A 15,776-nucleotide genomic window follows, 5' to 3' on the forward strand; every position below is an offset into this window, starting at 1 on the left:
TTTCATAAGCATTTTTTTAATTCACAGATATCTCACATGAAAGCACATAAGAACCTCAAGTTATTTACATACAAGTTAATAACTTATCTTGACTTACTGAAAGGTAAGAAAAAGTTCTTGCATGTTTTTGCTAACTAAAACAGGATGTGGAATCTGTTAAATTTCATGGGGATCTAAACAGATATTTTTCTTTTATAATTTTACCATATTTCCCATCAGTTACTGGTTGTAAAAGAATATATTTCAGAAATACTTCAGTGTGCAAAAATTCCTTTTACTTTTATTGCTTACTGACTGATCTTAACACGTCCTATTAGTGCCTAAGTTTTGAGAAGAGCTAAAAATACTTAACATCAACAATGTCAGCAAATTTCTCACCAGCCCCGCCAAAATTATTTTAGAAAGGTGCTGTTATTCTTGTGGAATTATTTATATTTAAAAATGAAGTTCCTGCCCATATGAAAGAAAGTTTCAAGTGTTACACTAGCAAATCCACTAAAACCGAATTCTTAAAAAACAACCCCTCGAATTTAGGAAAGCAACAGATTAAAAACATCAGCAATACAGCAACTCTCTCCTGGAGTAGATCAATTACTGTATATGACTGTGCTTTGAATATTTTCCTCCACCAATCGCTGATACGTGGTATAAAAGAATCAACCGGATTTAGGATATATTAATTTTTCAATGCCCATTAGAAAATCTCTGCTTTGATAACTTTTTGCTGTTAAAACAGACAGTGTTCATAAGAGCTTTAATTTTTTCTCAGGCTCAAGTCACTGTTCGTTACTAGTGCTGACAGAGATGTACTTTCTGAGGCATCTTCCTTAAGATTCAGGAACGATTCTCTGGTTATCTGGAGTATTTCTCTCAGTCCTTTGTTTTCCTGCTGTAAGCAACAAAACAATGCTTTTAAAGCGGCATGACAAAGAATTAAAATGCTCTTCCCCTTCCCAACACTGTTGTTGTTTCTCTTTCCTGAACGGCTTCTGCAATCTTTCATCAAGGTTATCTCCACATTCTTCTACAATCCCATCCCTTGAGGTGATGTTGATGTCCCACCCTCGAATACCAGAGTACCAGCGTACTTGCACCCAAGCTAAGTGTCTTTAGTAGAGATGTTACTCTCATTAGAGGCCACTAGGGCACAAAGATTTTCTCAAGATTTTAGAAAAGTACTAAAGTACTAGATTTTAGTACTTTTAGAAAAGTACTAAAATTAAAGACTATGCAGAAGATACACTTTTCTTTGATTTGAAAGTCTGACCTCTCTTTGTTCTTACTATAAGGGATGGGGAAAACAAAAGGACCTTGTAAAGGTTGAGGCAACAGTACTCTGCTCATGCAAAATACTGATAGTCCTTGACTTACAATTTAACTTCAGATAGGTATGTGACTTTAACATTCTTATCTTAATAATTCTTTGAATCCACTAGTTTAAAAATAATGTATTCATTTTTCCAGAGTTTAAATCCTACCTCAAGCTGAAAAATACGTTCTTGTTCTTTGCAACCTTGCTGCTCATCAATTTCAATGGCTTTTCTCATTACTGCTGCCATTTCCGTGATTTGGTCCACGTGTACTTGCAATTCCTAAATCAAGAGTAAAGCAACGTTAACAAAGGACAATACTTTCATTTTAAAGTATCCCCTGAATACTGTTTTGATGTTAACTTACAACAGATTGTCTTCATAATCATAATTGTATAATCAAAAAACAAAACTTGTTTGTTTTGTTCATATTTCTAAGTCTCATATTTCCTCCACAATATGAAGAGCTTTGTAATAAATAGTTTTCAGGTCATTACATTATTCCTTGTAAATCGAATATTAGTTATGGTCACAGACCAAAATTACCTATAACATATGAAGTTGTGTGATCTGAATTTCCATAATTCCTAGCAATGATTATGCAGGTGGAAAATTCTGGGAGTTGATGTCTATACACTATATCTCTAAAGTTTTATAGAAACCATGGTTGAGTTTCATTTTGTTGCTGTGACTCACCCAGAGATGACATGGGAGGCAATATAAATCAAATAAAATCAGTCAAGGTTTTGTAACCTTCGAGATTTTTCAGTATTTATTGGCTAATAAGGAATCCACATTCACACGTATATAACCACTAAAGTGATCTACCAGGAAGGATGATATTATTTCAGAGTGCCAGGTCTGGTACAAGGGATAGCTCCACAAAGCAGAGGGTATTGATTTAACTACTAGTCCCCGATTTACAAGTGTCTTTAGTGAATGTTCAAAGTTACAACGGCACTTAAAAAAGTAACTTATGACCATTTTTCACACTTACGAACTCTGTAGCATCCCCATGTTCATGTGATCAAAATTCAGATGCTTGGCAACTGACTTGTACTTATGACAGTTGCAGTTTCCTAAGGTCATGTAAACCCCTTTTGTGACCTTCTGACAAGCAAAGTCAACAGGGAAGCCAGATTCACTTAACCATATTACCAACTTATCAACTGAGGTGATTCACTTAACTGTGGCAAGAAAGGTTGTAAAATGGGGCAAAATTCACTTAATAACTGTCTCACTTAATTTTGGGCTCAATTGTGGCCATCAAGTTGAGAACAAAATGTTCTCAACTTGATGGCCAGATTTGATTTTGTAAATCTTCTTTCTATCATTGCCATTTTGCAGGTCAAGAATGTAAAATCTGATTTAAGTTGTGTGTTGTTTTGTACCCATAGTAAAGCCCAGTGCCAGAAGAGATTTATACAAACATTAAGGGCCTGCTACCTTGGAGTGCTGTTCCTTTAACTTCATAATTATACCCGGATCATCTTTTTTGCTGGCCATGAGCAATCTAAACATCTGTTCTCTATATTTGCTCATGATTAGCTCCAAGGCACACTGATGTTCTTCAAGAGATGTTCGGAGTTCTGTTAGAAAACACAGCAAATTTAACATGCACATGTATTCTTATTATTTATTAAATGTATATACAAGTAACCCCACATAAATACAACCCCCCCTTTCTACTTGATAAATATAATAAAGTAGAATCTTGGTTGTCTTTTCTCCTGAAAAAAGTTCTATCTGTTCAGATAATTCAAATACTGTGAAATATATCAGCAATTTCCAAAGTTTTTATTTATATAGACTACTATTTCTTCATCATGAAAATCCCTTACACGAAACCATGCATTAAAGTATTTTGCAGCATGGAACTTCCGGTTTGTCGGCTTCGCGAGCGGCAGGGATTTGCGAAGCTGCGCGATCCCTGCCGCGCTAGCCGTTTTTGGGGCTCCGACCCAGACGGGTATGGAGCTAGGCTGCCCTGCAGGGGCAGCTGAAGGTAGGGGGGATCCGGAGAAGGGTTTGGGGGTGTTGCAGACCCCCTCCCTGGCCGGCAGAACCCCCTTTTCCCAGGACGGTGCAGCGGCGGTCCGTAATGGCCGCCACAAAGAAGCTGGCAGCCGGGTAAGAATGCGCAGGAGGAAGTGGAGAAAGTGCTTGAGAGGAGAAAGTTTTTTCTTGGTTCCTAGGACTCTAAGACATATTTAACAAAATTCCTGAAAAGTATGACTTTCTGAATGATACCTTCGAGAAGAGGAAAAAAGCGGCAGTTTAATGGTGCTGAAAGGATAGCTTACCCTCTTTTTTTACGGAATAAAAAGTGAACATTAAGAAACCTATTTTTTTTTTAGGTGAAAACTGGCTCTAAGCGGTGAGTGGGAAAAGAGAGGACTAAAAAAAAAAATATTTGTATGCTAAGACTTTGTTGGAGGAGATGCCTTAAGGATTGAAAGACTAAAATATATTGCAATAAGATTTTTAGAAACAGATTTGGACTTTCTTTTTCTTTAATTGATACTACCCCAGGAGGAGAGAGTGGGAACTCTGTTTTGGACTGATTGAGAACTTTGGGATTGTCTTATTTTTCTTTTGGAATATTCTGGTTGTTGTAAGAGAAAAGAAAAGAAAAGAAAAGATTTATAATGGCTTCTTCTATCGAGGAACTGAGAAAAGATTATGAGCAAGCAAAACAAAATGGTAAAGCTGGTTTGAAAGAAGCCTTCCTTTTTTTAGAAATGGCGCTTATTAATTATCAACAAACATTGCAACAGATGAAGACAGCAGAAGAAGAACAAAGAGAGGAAGCCATCTTTAATAAATCTCAGAACTCGACCAAGAGGGAAGGAAGAGGAAAAAGAAGAGAAATAAAGGACTTAAGACTTAAAAAACATTTAAGAAAGGGAAAAACAAGGTGCAAAATCAATATAAGGATGGTAAACAAAAGGGAAGAGGAATACGACAGAGAAGGGAAGCCAGTAAGGCAGAGGCTAGAAGAAGGGGGCTAGAAAGGTTTGTTGGGGGAAGAAAGAAAGGGAAAAGGTGGAGAAAAGCTACAAAGTTTTGAAATTAAATGAGAAAAAGAGAAATTTTTTTTAGGGATAAAGGATAAGTATAATTTCTTCAAAGAGATTTTGCAAGGTACATAAGATGATATTGTAGTATTGTATCAGAAATAGAAAATTTAAATGGCTTGAGAGTTGATAAGAGATTAAAATGTTGGAATGTTAATAATGATTGGTTTGAAAATAATATGAGGGGAGATTTAGAATATTAAACTTTAATTAAAGAGTTTATTAAGGCTATGGTATTGATGTTATTATAAAACTTTCATTATAGTATTTTGTTTTTAATATTTAAATCTATTGCTTAACTATGTATTTAATTGTTTTAGACGTATTATTCAGTTAGAATGTACCAAGCAAAATCGGATTGGGTAGTTTAAAGATTAATTTGATTAATTTAGTGGGGAGATAGAAAGGCATCATACTCTGATTAGTGATTTCAGGAGAAATTTCTTTCTTTTTAAAAGGAATGAGACAAAGGTATAATAGAGAATGGACAAAAGATATAAATATAATGACTCAAATTAAGATGATTAATTAAGATAGAATCAAGAAGAGTGAAATATGTGGAGAAGTTAATATAGAAGACTTAGAATGGTAAATAAAATAAGTAATGATATGTAAGATGAGCCTGAATATAATTGAAGTCCATGAAAAGAGAGATACCTGGGTCCAAGTTACTTTCCAAAAAGATCTTTTTTATGTTTTGTGTGTTGTGTGATTATGTTGTTTTTTTGGGGGGGAAATTAATAAAACCTTGTAGAAATAAAGAATGAGAATAATGGTAACTAAGTCAGAAAGAAGTAGATGAAATAATAATAATAAAATTGAATAAGAGTGAAGAGAAATAAAGGGAAATTGGATAAGAGGTTTTTGTATGTTTATATGGAAATGGTTTAAAATAGAATTATAGTTTATCTGACTTGTTAAATTTATAATGGAAAAAGGTTTAAACATGTAATGGATAATGATGACTTGTATGTTTTGAAAATCAATAAAACTTGTTTAATAAAAAAAAAAAGTATTTTGCAGCATAATATATGTCTGATGGAAGTAAAAAGGGGTATTGAAAGTGCAGCTATGCTATAATTAGAATAGCATTCATAATAACCTCTGGCAAAAAGGCTGCCATTTAAATTTGTAAAATATTACATTACAAAAATATTTGTAAAGCAAATTACTATTGTGAATAGGACTCAGGAAAAAAAAATGCTTTTGGCTCCAAATGCTGCATGCTTCTAATGCTATGTTAAGAATGGTACATTAAAATGTATAGCTCTCTGCTCCCAACACACACACACATAGTAAAGCACCAGAAGTTGGAAATAATTGCAACAGGTGCTTCAGGTATTTTACTGGCTTATGCACACATCATAATACTGATATATTATTGTAAGCTATTAAGTATTTGGCTACCCTAATAAAGCATGCTAAATTCTAAAGAGAAACCTTGGACTATTTTGATAGTAAACAGGACTCTTCTTAAACTGAATTTTTATTAACCTTTATTTTCTTGTTGTAGTTCTCTGATCTGTCTATTTTCCTGCTGGATACCTAAGACCAAGGAAGAACGAGGTCTATGTCTTGCTACTTCGTTAAGTTCTTGAATTTCTTCCTGGTACTGAAATTATAAAACAGACAGAATAAATTTCAATTTCAAAACCGGACATTTTGATACAGTATAATTAGTATTATGAACCATAAAACTTTGTCTTTATATCTTCCAAGTGTGAATTTAAAAGCTGAACACTTCAAACAACTTAACCATAAAATACAGCATATTTAATATTTTTATAAAATTCCATTTCAGTAAAATTGAACTCATCAAAATATCTGCTGTCTGAAATATTAACATACTGCAATCATATTATAAATTGTTGTTTGCTATAAATATTAAAAATATTGCAGCACATTAAAAAATACCAAATTTACCAGTGCATAGGTAAATATTGTAATATTGCTTAAATGCAAAAAAGCCTACAACTTATCACATTCATCTAGCAGCTTATCTAATTAAGAGGTGGACAGCAGGTTTTAATGGTACCATTTCAGAGGTTGGAAAACAGATTTTTAACTAATTTTGGATTACATAATTTTTATTGCTGTTCATGTTTACATTCTTGGAGAACTAAGAAAATCTAATCAGAGTTGAGCAATAAAATGTAAAACAAGTTCCATTTTGAAAGTAAATACATGATGATTTATAAAATTATGTGTATTAATTGAATTAATATGTTTTCAAATTTCAAATGTTTTCCTCCTCTTAAAAAGTAAAATGCCATTTTTAATTGTAATGCTCATGCAAAAAAGATAATTCAATATCTTATAGCCTTATCAAAATAAAAAAGTATAGAACTGAGTGTCTTGTACTTTTAAGTCTGCACATTTTAAAATACCACAATGAAGCAGTTAGTTTCTGAATCAGAATTATTAAGAGAGAAACCTGTTTCATTGCTTCCACTCGTTTGTTGAGATCGGTAGTTTGTTCAATGAGAGCTTCTGCTGCAGTGTCATGCTCTCTTAGTCGTTCCACTAACGCTTTGGCATCAGCTAGGGCCTTCTCAATTGTGCAACTCATTTCTAAAAATCAAAATAAAAGATAATGTTATATACCAGCTACCCTTCCACTTTGTCAGAAACAGCGTAAGTTGCCTGGCATCCTGAACATGCAGACTGAAGTATGAAAGTGCGAAACTTTTCCTTTTGTTAATGTCACTGAAGGTTGATTTTATATCCTTTACTGTTTTATTCTATTAGCATCTTGATGCAATACAGAAGCAAGATTAATGGACTTCTGCACAGGATTGCCTTAATTTATATCACTTGTAAATCACAGCTCTTGGATATGATGGTGCCATTCTTCCAATCTGGACGTCCTGTATTTTGAGTAGAATATTAACTGTCACCCTATATGTCCTAAAACTTATCATACTGGGAGACCTTTTAATTTTTGAAACAGTATTGTATAAGTATGTAAGGCCTCCTTGTGACCCTGATACATTGAATGAGGCTTCTGCACTAACAAATATACAACAATATCAATGTAAAAATACATTTTGCATCCTCAAAATATAAGAACTAGGGGAAACTTTAATAAGTTTTGATTTCACAGAAGGAATCTATTGCTTGTAGTTATTGTACCCTTGCTAAATGGTGACACTGGTAAAATACACAAGCAATTCAGGCCACCCCTTCCTGTTCAAAGGTATTATTTGTCACAATGTAACCGCAGCAACAAGAAGCTACTTGACAAATTACCCTAATTTAATACTTCCTGCCTGATACATTTGGATGTGTAGAGCTTTCATAACAGAAAAGGAAATCACAAATGACTCTTTATATAAAGCTCCTAAATTTAAACATAACTTTCTGCAAAAGTTTTCTTACTGTTTTTAGATATTTATTGGTTTTCTGAATTACTTTGAGAAATTCTCTTCACTGATCATTGATCACATTCTCACTAACCTAGTGATTATCAAATCTAGTGGATGGACGTATCAACTTGATACAGGCAGTAAACTACAGTAACATCTGCATTTTGTAATTTTGCAGATGTTATTGCAGTTTTATTTTTATCCCATTTTATTTTTAATGTAGCCAATATTGTATCTGAACCCATAAGTAACATCATTAGTGCAAGAAGAAAAGAAGAGGGAGGGAGAGGAGGAACTGTGGGATCCTTTATGGTCTCTGAGCTGGGTGGTTTTCTTGCATACATTTCAGTACCCAACTAGGTAACATCATCAGTTCTGGAAGGGAACGGGTTTGCTGGGAAGACAACTGTAGGATCCTTGGTGCTCTCTGAGTTTGGTTACAAGTAGTCCTCAACTTACAACCACAACTGAGCCCCAAATTTCTGTTGCTAAGTGAGACATTTGTTAAGTGAGTTTTGCCCCATTGTACAACTTTTCTTGACACAGTTGTTAAATGAATCACTGCAGATGTTAATAATATGGTTGTTAAACGACTGGCTTCCCCATTAACATTGCTTGTCAGAAGGTAATAAAAGGGGATCCCATGATCCCAGGGACATTGCAACCATCATAAATATGAACCAATTGTCCCAAGCATCCATCTGAATTTCAATCACGTGACTATGGGACTGTTGCAATGGTGGGAAGTGTGAAAAACGGCCATAAGTCCCTTTTCCAGTGCTGTTTGAACAGTCATCAAATGAACCATTGTAAGTTGAGGACTACCTGTATTTTCTTGCAGACGTTTCATTGCCCAACTAGGGAACACCATCAGTGCCAGAGGGGAGGAGGGGTTTGCTCTGTTTACAGAGTGTCTCTCCCTGCCAAAGATTAAATGATGCCCAGGAAGAAGTATAAAACAAATGTGTTAAATATCCTCACACAACACACTCCACCAGGCTAAAAAATAAAAGAGGGTGCAGAGACACCCAAGCCCCATTAAAGAAGGAGGGGAGATCCAAGCTCAGCCCACCTTTTGGCAGGCCTGGCCTTTGCTCCCTTCAGACCTGGGCCAGGCTGGAGGGAATTTAAAACTTAGAATATCTTTATTGTCAATTTAAATGTAGACTGATCAGCATACATGAAAATTAAATTTCGTGGCAATTGGCTCTCAAAGGGTTGCCAACCTCCAACATACACTACATAAATATGGCCAATAAATAAATAAAAAATTATGCATATCCCCACATCCCCACGTGACACAGGGACACGACCAATAATTAATTAAGCATATCCCCACATGCATTATATAATACAGGGACATGACCAATCATTCACTAATTAAATAACTATGCATATCTCCACATCTATTATGACACAGGGACAAGACCAATAAATAAATAAATAAAGCCTATCCCCCCCCCCCATTCCTCCTTGATTATGGATATACCCACATATACGACACAGGGACATGATCAATCAATCAATCCATAAATAACATGCATATACTCACATCCCCACATACATTATATGACACAGGGACAAGACCAATAAATAAATGCACAAATAAAACATTATGCCTATACCCCCATCCCCACATCTATTATATGACACAGGGTCATTTATTTATATATTTATTGAATTTATGATGAATTTATGACATGACCAATCATTAATTCATTTATTAATTATGCATATCCCCACATATATTGCATGACACAGGGACATGACCAATCATTAATTATGCATATCCCCACATATACTATATGACACAGGGACAAGACCAATAAATACATGCACAAATAAATAAATAAATTACGCCTATCCCTACATCTCTTATATGACCCGGGGACTCCCCCCCAGGCAGGAGGGTCCGGCTGCCAAACAACCCCAGCAGGCATCTCCGGCCTCCCCGCGGACTTAAGGGGGGGAAAAAGCGTCTGCCCCCCCACCCCCAGGAACCATTTAACGGCTTTTCCCAACCGTCGCGGCCGCGCGCCCACCACGCCAGCCAATAAGAGCGCGGCTAGGCCACACGCGCTAGCTCGCCCTCTCACTCGCTCTCTTTCTCCCCCTCCCTTCCCGCGCGCATCCGCCTCGGAGGACGCGTGCGCGCGCACCCTCCACATAAACTCCCCCTCTCTCTCACCGATGGTTCCGATTCATTCCTTGCTGCCGCCACCGCCCCCCCTCTACCCGGCAGGGCGCAGACGCGGGCGAGAGGATGTGGAGGGACGCCAGCGGCTCCGCCGCTTCGCCGTCCGCCTACCGCGTCGCCCCTTCACACGGCGGCAGTTCGAAGGACAAGAGGAAGAGGCACCGGCCGGCCGGGCGACCCCATGGGGCAGCGGTGAGGTAGGTACGCGCGAGAGCCGCTCGCTGGCGCCGCTTGGAGAAAGAAGAGGCAGGCGATGCGGGCAAAGCGAGTTATCGCGAGATTTGGCCTCTCTCTTTCTCCTTCCCCTCCCCTCTGCCTAAGCTAGTGAAATATCGCGAGGCGCGTTTCTTTCTTTTTTTTTCTTTTTCTTTTTTCCCCTCCATTCTCCTCTGGACGCTCCCCTCCCCAATTGGAAACCTCGCGAGGTTTTGCTCAGCCTGGAAAAAAAAGAGGCGGGGGAATTCCCCAGCCAATCAGGGGTCCCGTCCGAAATCTCGCGAGATGTCACTTTCTCTCCGTCCCTCTCTTCCCCGCCCGCCTCTCATTCGCCCGAGAGTGAAAGTTGCTCAGCGCATGCGCGATCCTCTCCCTGGAAGTAGAAGAAAGTCAAGAGTAAGGCAACATACGTTTTGTGATTGTGTGAGTGTTGTAGGAAGGCCCTTTGGGGTTGAAAAAATACTGGTGATCGTGGGGGCTCTTGGATTCTTTTAAAATCAAGCTTCCCACCTTACAAAGGGGGTGGATGGCTGCTTCCTCCTTTGATTGCAGGCAGTCCTCGACTTACGACCACGATTGAGTCCTGGTTGCTAAGCGAGACGCTTTGTTCAGTGTGCTTGCTTTACAACCTTCCTCGCAGCGGGTCGGTAAGTGGAATCCCTGCGGTTGTTAAAGTGAGTCACATGGTCGTTAAGCAAATCCAGGAGGACGCGGAAGGGGATCCCGTAACCCCGGGGGACTCTGCGACCCGTCGTAAGTACGAGTCCGTTGCCGAGCATCTGAATTTTGATCACGTGATCCTTGGGGAAATGCTGCAACGGTCGTTAAGTGTGAAAAACAATCACAAGTCCCTTTTTTTTTCAGTGCCCTACTAACTTCGAACGGTCACCAAACAAACTGCCTATGCTTTGACAAGAAGCAAATTGCCAAGGCAATGAGAGTGGCCCGTGAACGGACCTGCTAGTTTAAAAGTAAAGCAATTTTAAAAAAAAAAAGTTATATTTATAATAGTAGTTAGTACAGGTAAGTCCTCGGGACTACCTGTATCAAGATTGTTAAAAGGACATATGGACATGAATCAGTCAAACCTTTGCTCTTTGCTTCTGTTAAAGGAGTTGCTCGGACTCTGCAGATGTTCATGGTTTACTAACTCTTGAGTTTTTGCCTTTGAGTTCAGACAAGTGTGCTAAGTTAACGTTTGCCCCACCCTGGATGTAAACTCCCATCTGCTTGAATCCAAGTCTTAGTTGAATCTAGTTCAACCTGTCTATGTGGTTTTCTTGTCAACAATCAGGAAGCAGTTGGCCACTGGATATCCAGGATATGTGTGTGTGTGTTTATTTTCTGCCAGATTCACAATCTAATGGCAGGAAGTTGTAGCATCTGTCTGACCTTATCTGATCTCAGAAAAGCCAAGTGGGATCAGATCTGCTTAGGACATGAATCAGAAAAACACCAAAAGGAAAAAAAAAACCACTGTTTTTTAATCAATGCTGAGATCTGGTAAGAGTTTCATAGAACATATGTCGATTTGGAACATAAAATATAAATAGACAAAACAACTGGACTGAACAAATCTTAATAGTGAAGTGGGGAAAAAAATGCCAGTTGAAATTTAGGAGGTATGGAACTTTAATTTAAGAATCTAAAGTATTATATGAAAACTTACCAGGTAGTTCCATACCTTCATTTTTGTGATCTCCCTCTCCTCAATGCAGCCCCAATAGTTTAATTTCATTTAAAACATTCTTCTTCATGTGTGCAAGAAGCTGTCTTATGCAGAGGATTTTCAATGTTATTATAGTATCATTGTCTACATTTAATAGCCTCATTTTTAATTGATGTAGTATTTGCCTACATTTTTCATTTCACTTATTGCAGAAAGAAAATGAAGCTTTTCTCAGAATCGCACAAAACAGTTTTTGTGGTAGATCACTGCCCTTATATGGCCGAATCCTGTCGACAACATGTTGAGTTTGATATGCTCGTAAAGAATCGGACACAAGGAATTATACCTCTTGCTCCTATATCAAGATCCCTCTGGACATGTTCAGTGGAGTCCTCCATGGAATACTGCAGGATAATGTATGACATATTTCCTTTTAAAAAACTAGTAAGTAACCCTTATCTTTTATAAACAATAAGGTTTTGCAAGCAAGAGGTTCTCTGCTACTGTTCTAATTCGTACTTCATGCTAAGCCATGAGTTTCGGTTACTACTATTTTGAGTATGCATTTTAAAATACAAGATTTTTCAGGTTCAGCACTAAATTAGTATCTTTTTAAATATAAATAGAGGAAAATTAATTAACTAGAAGCTTGAAGAAGCCTTAGTTCATAACACTAAATGTCAGCCATATAGAGGCTATTCCTGGCATGCTTCCCGTCCATTTTTGCATAAACACATTGTGCTGTACGTTCATATGATCTGCTAAATCCTAGGAGAAAGATAGCAGACTTCTGCTACAATTTTATCCCCCTGGTACATGTACTGAGGGGCCAAATCCTTTGGCTCATGGTTCACTATAGGTCCCAACAAGTATGTTTGTCAGTCTGTGGTGGCCAGTGGTTAGAATGCTGCATTGCAGGCTAATTCTGCCAACTGCCAGCAGTTCAATTCTCACAGGCTCAAGGTTGACTCAGCCTTCCATCCTTCCGAGGACGGTAAAATAACGACCTAGATTGTTGAGGGCAATAGGCTGACTCTGTAAACCGCTTAGAGAGGGCTGTGAAGCACTGTGAAGCACTATATAAGTCTAAGGGCTATTGCTACGGCAAGGTGTCAGGGTTCCGGCAATTGCCCTAATTAAATCATGGGCCTCGAGCCAAGCTTCAAAAGAATGCAAAAGATTTATTAGGAACAACATGTCGGCATTAACCTACATGAAACCAACTCTGGCATACGTAATTTATAGTCACCTGTGACCCTGTCGTCGTGTCCCCCCCCCCTCCGTGTCTCATCAACCAGATTCTTCAATTGAGCAGGTTCACGGGCTGGGTGTCATCAATCACGTTCTCCAATGAAGGATTTTCAGGGGCAGAATATCCAGTAGCCTAGCTACAATCTTTGTAAGATAAGCGTGGAATGTACTTCTGGTTTTAAACTGACTTACTGCTCCTTCAGATTTTCCCTCCCCCCTTGTTTATGGCAACTCAAAAACAGGCATAGTAATGTTTTACGAGTTGACACAAGGGTTCCCAACCCTTGGTCTGTAGATGGGCACCGGTCTACGACATGCCAGAAACTGGGCTGTGCAACCAAGCGATGCCCCATCCGTGGGATGGAGGCAACCCATGAAATCACGCCCCCTCTGGTCCACCAAAAAACCTCTCTCCATGGAACTGGTCCCTGGTGCCCAAAACGTTGAGGGAGGGCACTGGTCTAAGGGATCTTGTAACATTTTTTACTTTAGGATTTAAATGTTTGCAGTAGATTCTTTAAAACCACTGAAAGCATTTGTGTGAGAATAAAACAGCATCTGATCATTTTTATTTGAACTGCATGCTATTACGTATAACCTGGCATATGCCTAAGGTGTTAAAATTCAGCTGTCCTATTTATTCACTGGATGCTTACTGGCAGATCATTTGAAGGAATGAGATGTTGCCACAGATTGAAATGTCATGAAATGTATTCATTCTTTGCTCTCGCAAAAGGTGACAGTTCCTTCATCATGTAACCTACAGCGGGATTGTCTTTCTCAGAAGGACCTCAGTTAGTGTTTCACTTTTCCCGAAACTGTGGAAATATTTAGCCAGTGTTGGTTGTGTCATTAAACTGTCACATACATTTTTCAGGTGAACTTCATTGTAAGCGACTCTGGAGCAAATGTCTTAAATTCGTGGAACCAGGAAGACCAAAACTTGCAGGAGGTAAACGAAATTATAAAAAATTTACACAATTGTAGCCACTTCATATAGGAATGCAGTGGCTCAGTGGCTTAAGACACTGAACTTGTCAATCAGAAAGGTCGAATCGAATCCCTAGCGCCACATAACGGAGTGAGCTCCCATTACTCATCCCAGCTTCTGCCAACCTAGCCGTTTGAAAGCATGTAAAAAAATGCAAGTAGAAAAATAGGACCACTTTGGTGGGAAGGGAACAGCATTCTGTGCGCCTTCGGCATTTAGTCCTGCTGGCCACGTGACCATGGAGACGTCTTTGGACAGCGCTGGCTCTATGGCTTTGTAATGGAGATGAGCAGCGCCCCTTAGAGCCTGAAACGACTAGCACGTATGTGCGAGGAGAACCTTTACCTTTAGCCACTTGATAGGAAGACGGATGAGATGGATAGATTAACAATGAAAACTAAGAATCAGGAGGAAACAGAATACTTTTTAACATGGGAGGCATTTATCAATGGCTAGAAAATAGAAGCAGAAATTAGAAACTTACAATTGAAAATAATATTTAATTAAATAATGTAAGGTGGAATAATTAAGGATGATCAAATATTATTAATATGTTTTGATGATACTTGTTATATAATAGCATGTTAAAATTTTTGTTGTCACTGTTCAAAATCAGTTGTACCCAGACAACACACTGTGGATGTGAAGATTTATGTATACCAAAGAAAAACATATAAATAAAATATAAAGAAGGCAGATATTTAATTGGATTTAAGCAGAGTTAGATTCTCCTAAAATCAAAGGCCATGGCTTAAATTCAACTAAGAACTAAGTCTAAATCCCAGGCAGTCAATTGCTATTCTTCAGCACGGTAGGACACTTATGAAGCAGACCTTAAGAAGATGGCTTTAGGTTTAGAGAAGAAGGACTGGAAAGAAGCATTCCTAGTTTTAAATCCCAGGGTGGTGGATCCATACCCATTAAATTATACAGAAGAAACTACTTACTAGTGTCTCTTCAGCTTTGGAAATGAAGAATACTCTTTTTTTTTTGTAAATTTTATTTAAAGTACATACAATTCATCTTCCATTTAACGGTATGTCGTCTGGGTACAAATATCTTTTGCAATAACAATTAAAATTTACATCCATGTTCATGACTTTGCTATTAATTCTCTATTCTTATTGATACATATAATATCTCTATTACTATAACTCTCCCCTTCTTAACATGTTTTTAATTCTATTAACCTATTTTCTATATTTCAATAATCTATTATGAAAGCTGTTTCTAGCTTTCATAGTTTTTCTCTAGCCATCAATAAAATAGTTCCCATATCTTAGAATATGGAAACTTGAGAATGTTATGGAGGAAACAAACTTATGTCTTTCTTGATCAGCTAATGGCCGCTTTGGCCGCGGTGGGGCCTCCCAATCCTCGCGCGGACCCAGAATGCTGTAGTATCCTACACGGCTTAGTAGCAGCCGTAGAAGCTCTTTGCAAAATTACCGAGTACCAGCACGAAGCCCGGACCTCCCTCATGGAGAACGCCGACCGTGTGGGAAACAGAGGGAGGATCATCTGCATTACTAACGCAAAGAGGTTTGTGACACACATACGCAACCCCATTGTGTTAAAGGTGCCAGCCTTGGCGCTAAGCCAACCCCCAGCCACATGCTGAATTGCCTGTGAGGTTTGTGCAGCTATTCCTGGCCTTAACGACCACAGTAGAGGCCCAAAATTTCCGTCGCTCAGCGAGA

General features: G+C 38.2%; 2 protein-coding genes across 17 annotated transcripts in view; one reads left to right on the forward strand and one right to left on the reverse strand.

Moving 5' to 3' along the window:
* FGFR1OP2 (FGFR1 oncogene partner 2) lies at nucleotides 1–10,194 on the reverse strand. Of its 5 annotated transcripts, none has more exons than XM_087967919.1 (6): nucleotides 10,061–10,194; nucleotides 6,822–6,958; nucleotides 5,882–5,999; nucleotides 2,757–2,899; nucleotides 1,479–1,592; nucleotides 1–886 (listed from the first exon to the last, which is right to left on the reverse strand). In XM_087967919.1, the coding sequence occupies exons 2-6, from the start codon at nucleotides 6,954–6,956 to the stop codon at nucleotides 755–757; spliced, it is 642 nt and encodes a 213-aa protein (XP_087824045.1). In that variant the 5' UTR covers nucleotides 6,957–6,958; nucleotides 10,061–10,194; the 3' UTR covers nucleotides 1–754. The 5 variants fall into 5 exon arrangements, with proteins under 5 accessions (XP_087824045.1, XP_087824046.1, XP_087824044.1 ...); XM_087967920.1 differs by having other exon boundaries at nucleotides 1–889; XM_087967918.1 differs by having other exon boundaries at nucleotides 9,941–10,080.
* The window catches only part of INTS13 (integrator complex subunit 13), a 25,411-nt gene continuing 19,650 nt past the window's right edge, over nucleotides 10,016–15,776 (forward strand). For 2 of the 12 annotated variants that reach the window (XM_087967881.1, XM_087967882.1), the window contains exons 1-4: nucleotides 10,016–10,146; nucleotides 12,047–12,278; nucleotides 13,963–14,037; nucleotides 15,416–15,618. In XM_087967881.1, the coding sequence (XP_087824007.1) occupies nucleotides 10,016–10,146; nucleotides 12,047–12,278; nucleotides 13,963–14,037; nucleotides 15,416–15,618 (641 nt within the window). Of the gene's footprint in view, nucleotides 10,147–10,485; nucleotides 11,669–12,046; nucleotides 12,279–13,962; nucleotides 14,038–15,415; nucleotides 15,619–15,776 lie in introns of those variants that run through there. The other 10 variants (XM_087967885.1, XM_026667863.2, XM_087967889.1 and 7 more) reach the window with 9 other exon arrangements.

Source organism: Notechis scutatus, chromosome 6 (assembly GCF_049901735.1).
Source record: "Notechis scutatus isolate UNSWTSFEM ecotype Mainland chromosome 6, rNotScu1.2, whole genome shotgun sequence".
Lineage (NCBI taxonomy): Eukaryota > Metazoa > Chordata > Lepidosauria > Squamata > Elapidae > Notechis > Notechis scutatus.

Excerpts from the sequence above, each read along its gene's own strand:
- FGFR1OP2 (XM_087967920.1), bottom strand. The coding sequence starts at position 6,956 with ATGAGTTGCACAATTGAGAAGGCCCTAGCTGATGCCAAAGCGTTAGTG. Across the intron at positions 6,000-6,821 it reads GAGTGGAAGCAATGAAACAG|TACCAGGAAGAAATTCAAGA; the intron begins GTTTCTCTCTTA and ends TTATAATTTCAG. Across the intron at positions 890-1,478 it reads AACGTATTTTTCAGCTTGAG|CAGGAAAACAAAGGACTGAG; the intron begins GTAGGATTTAAA and ends TGTTGCTTACAG.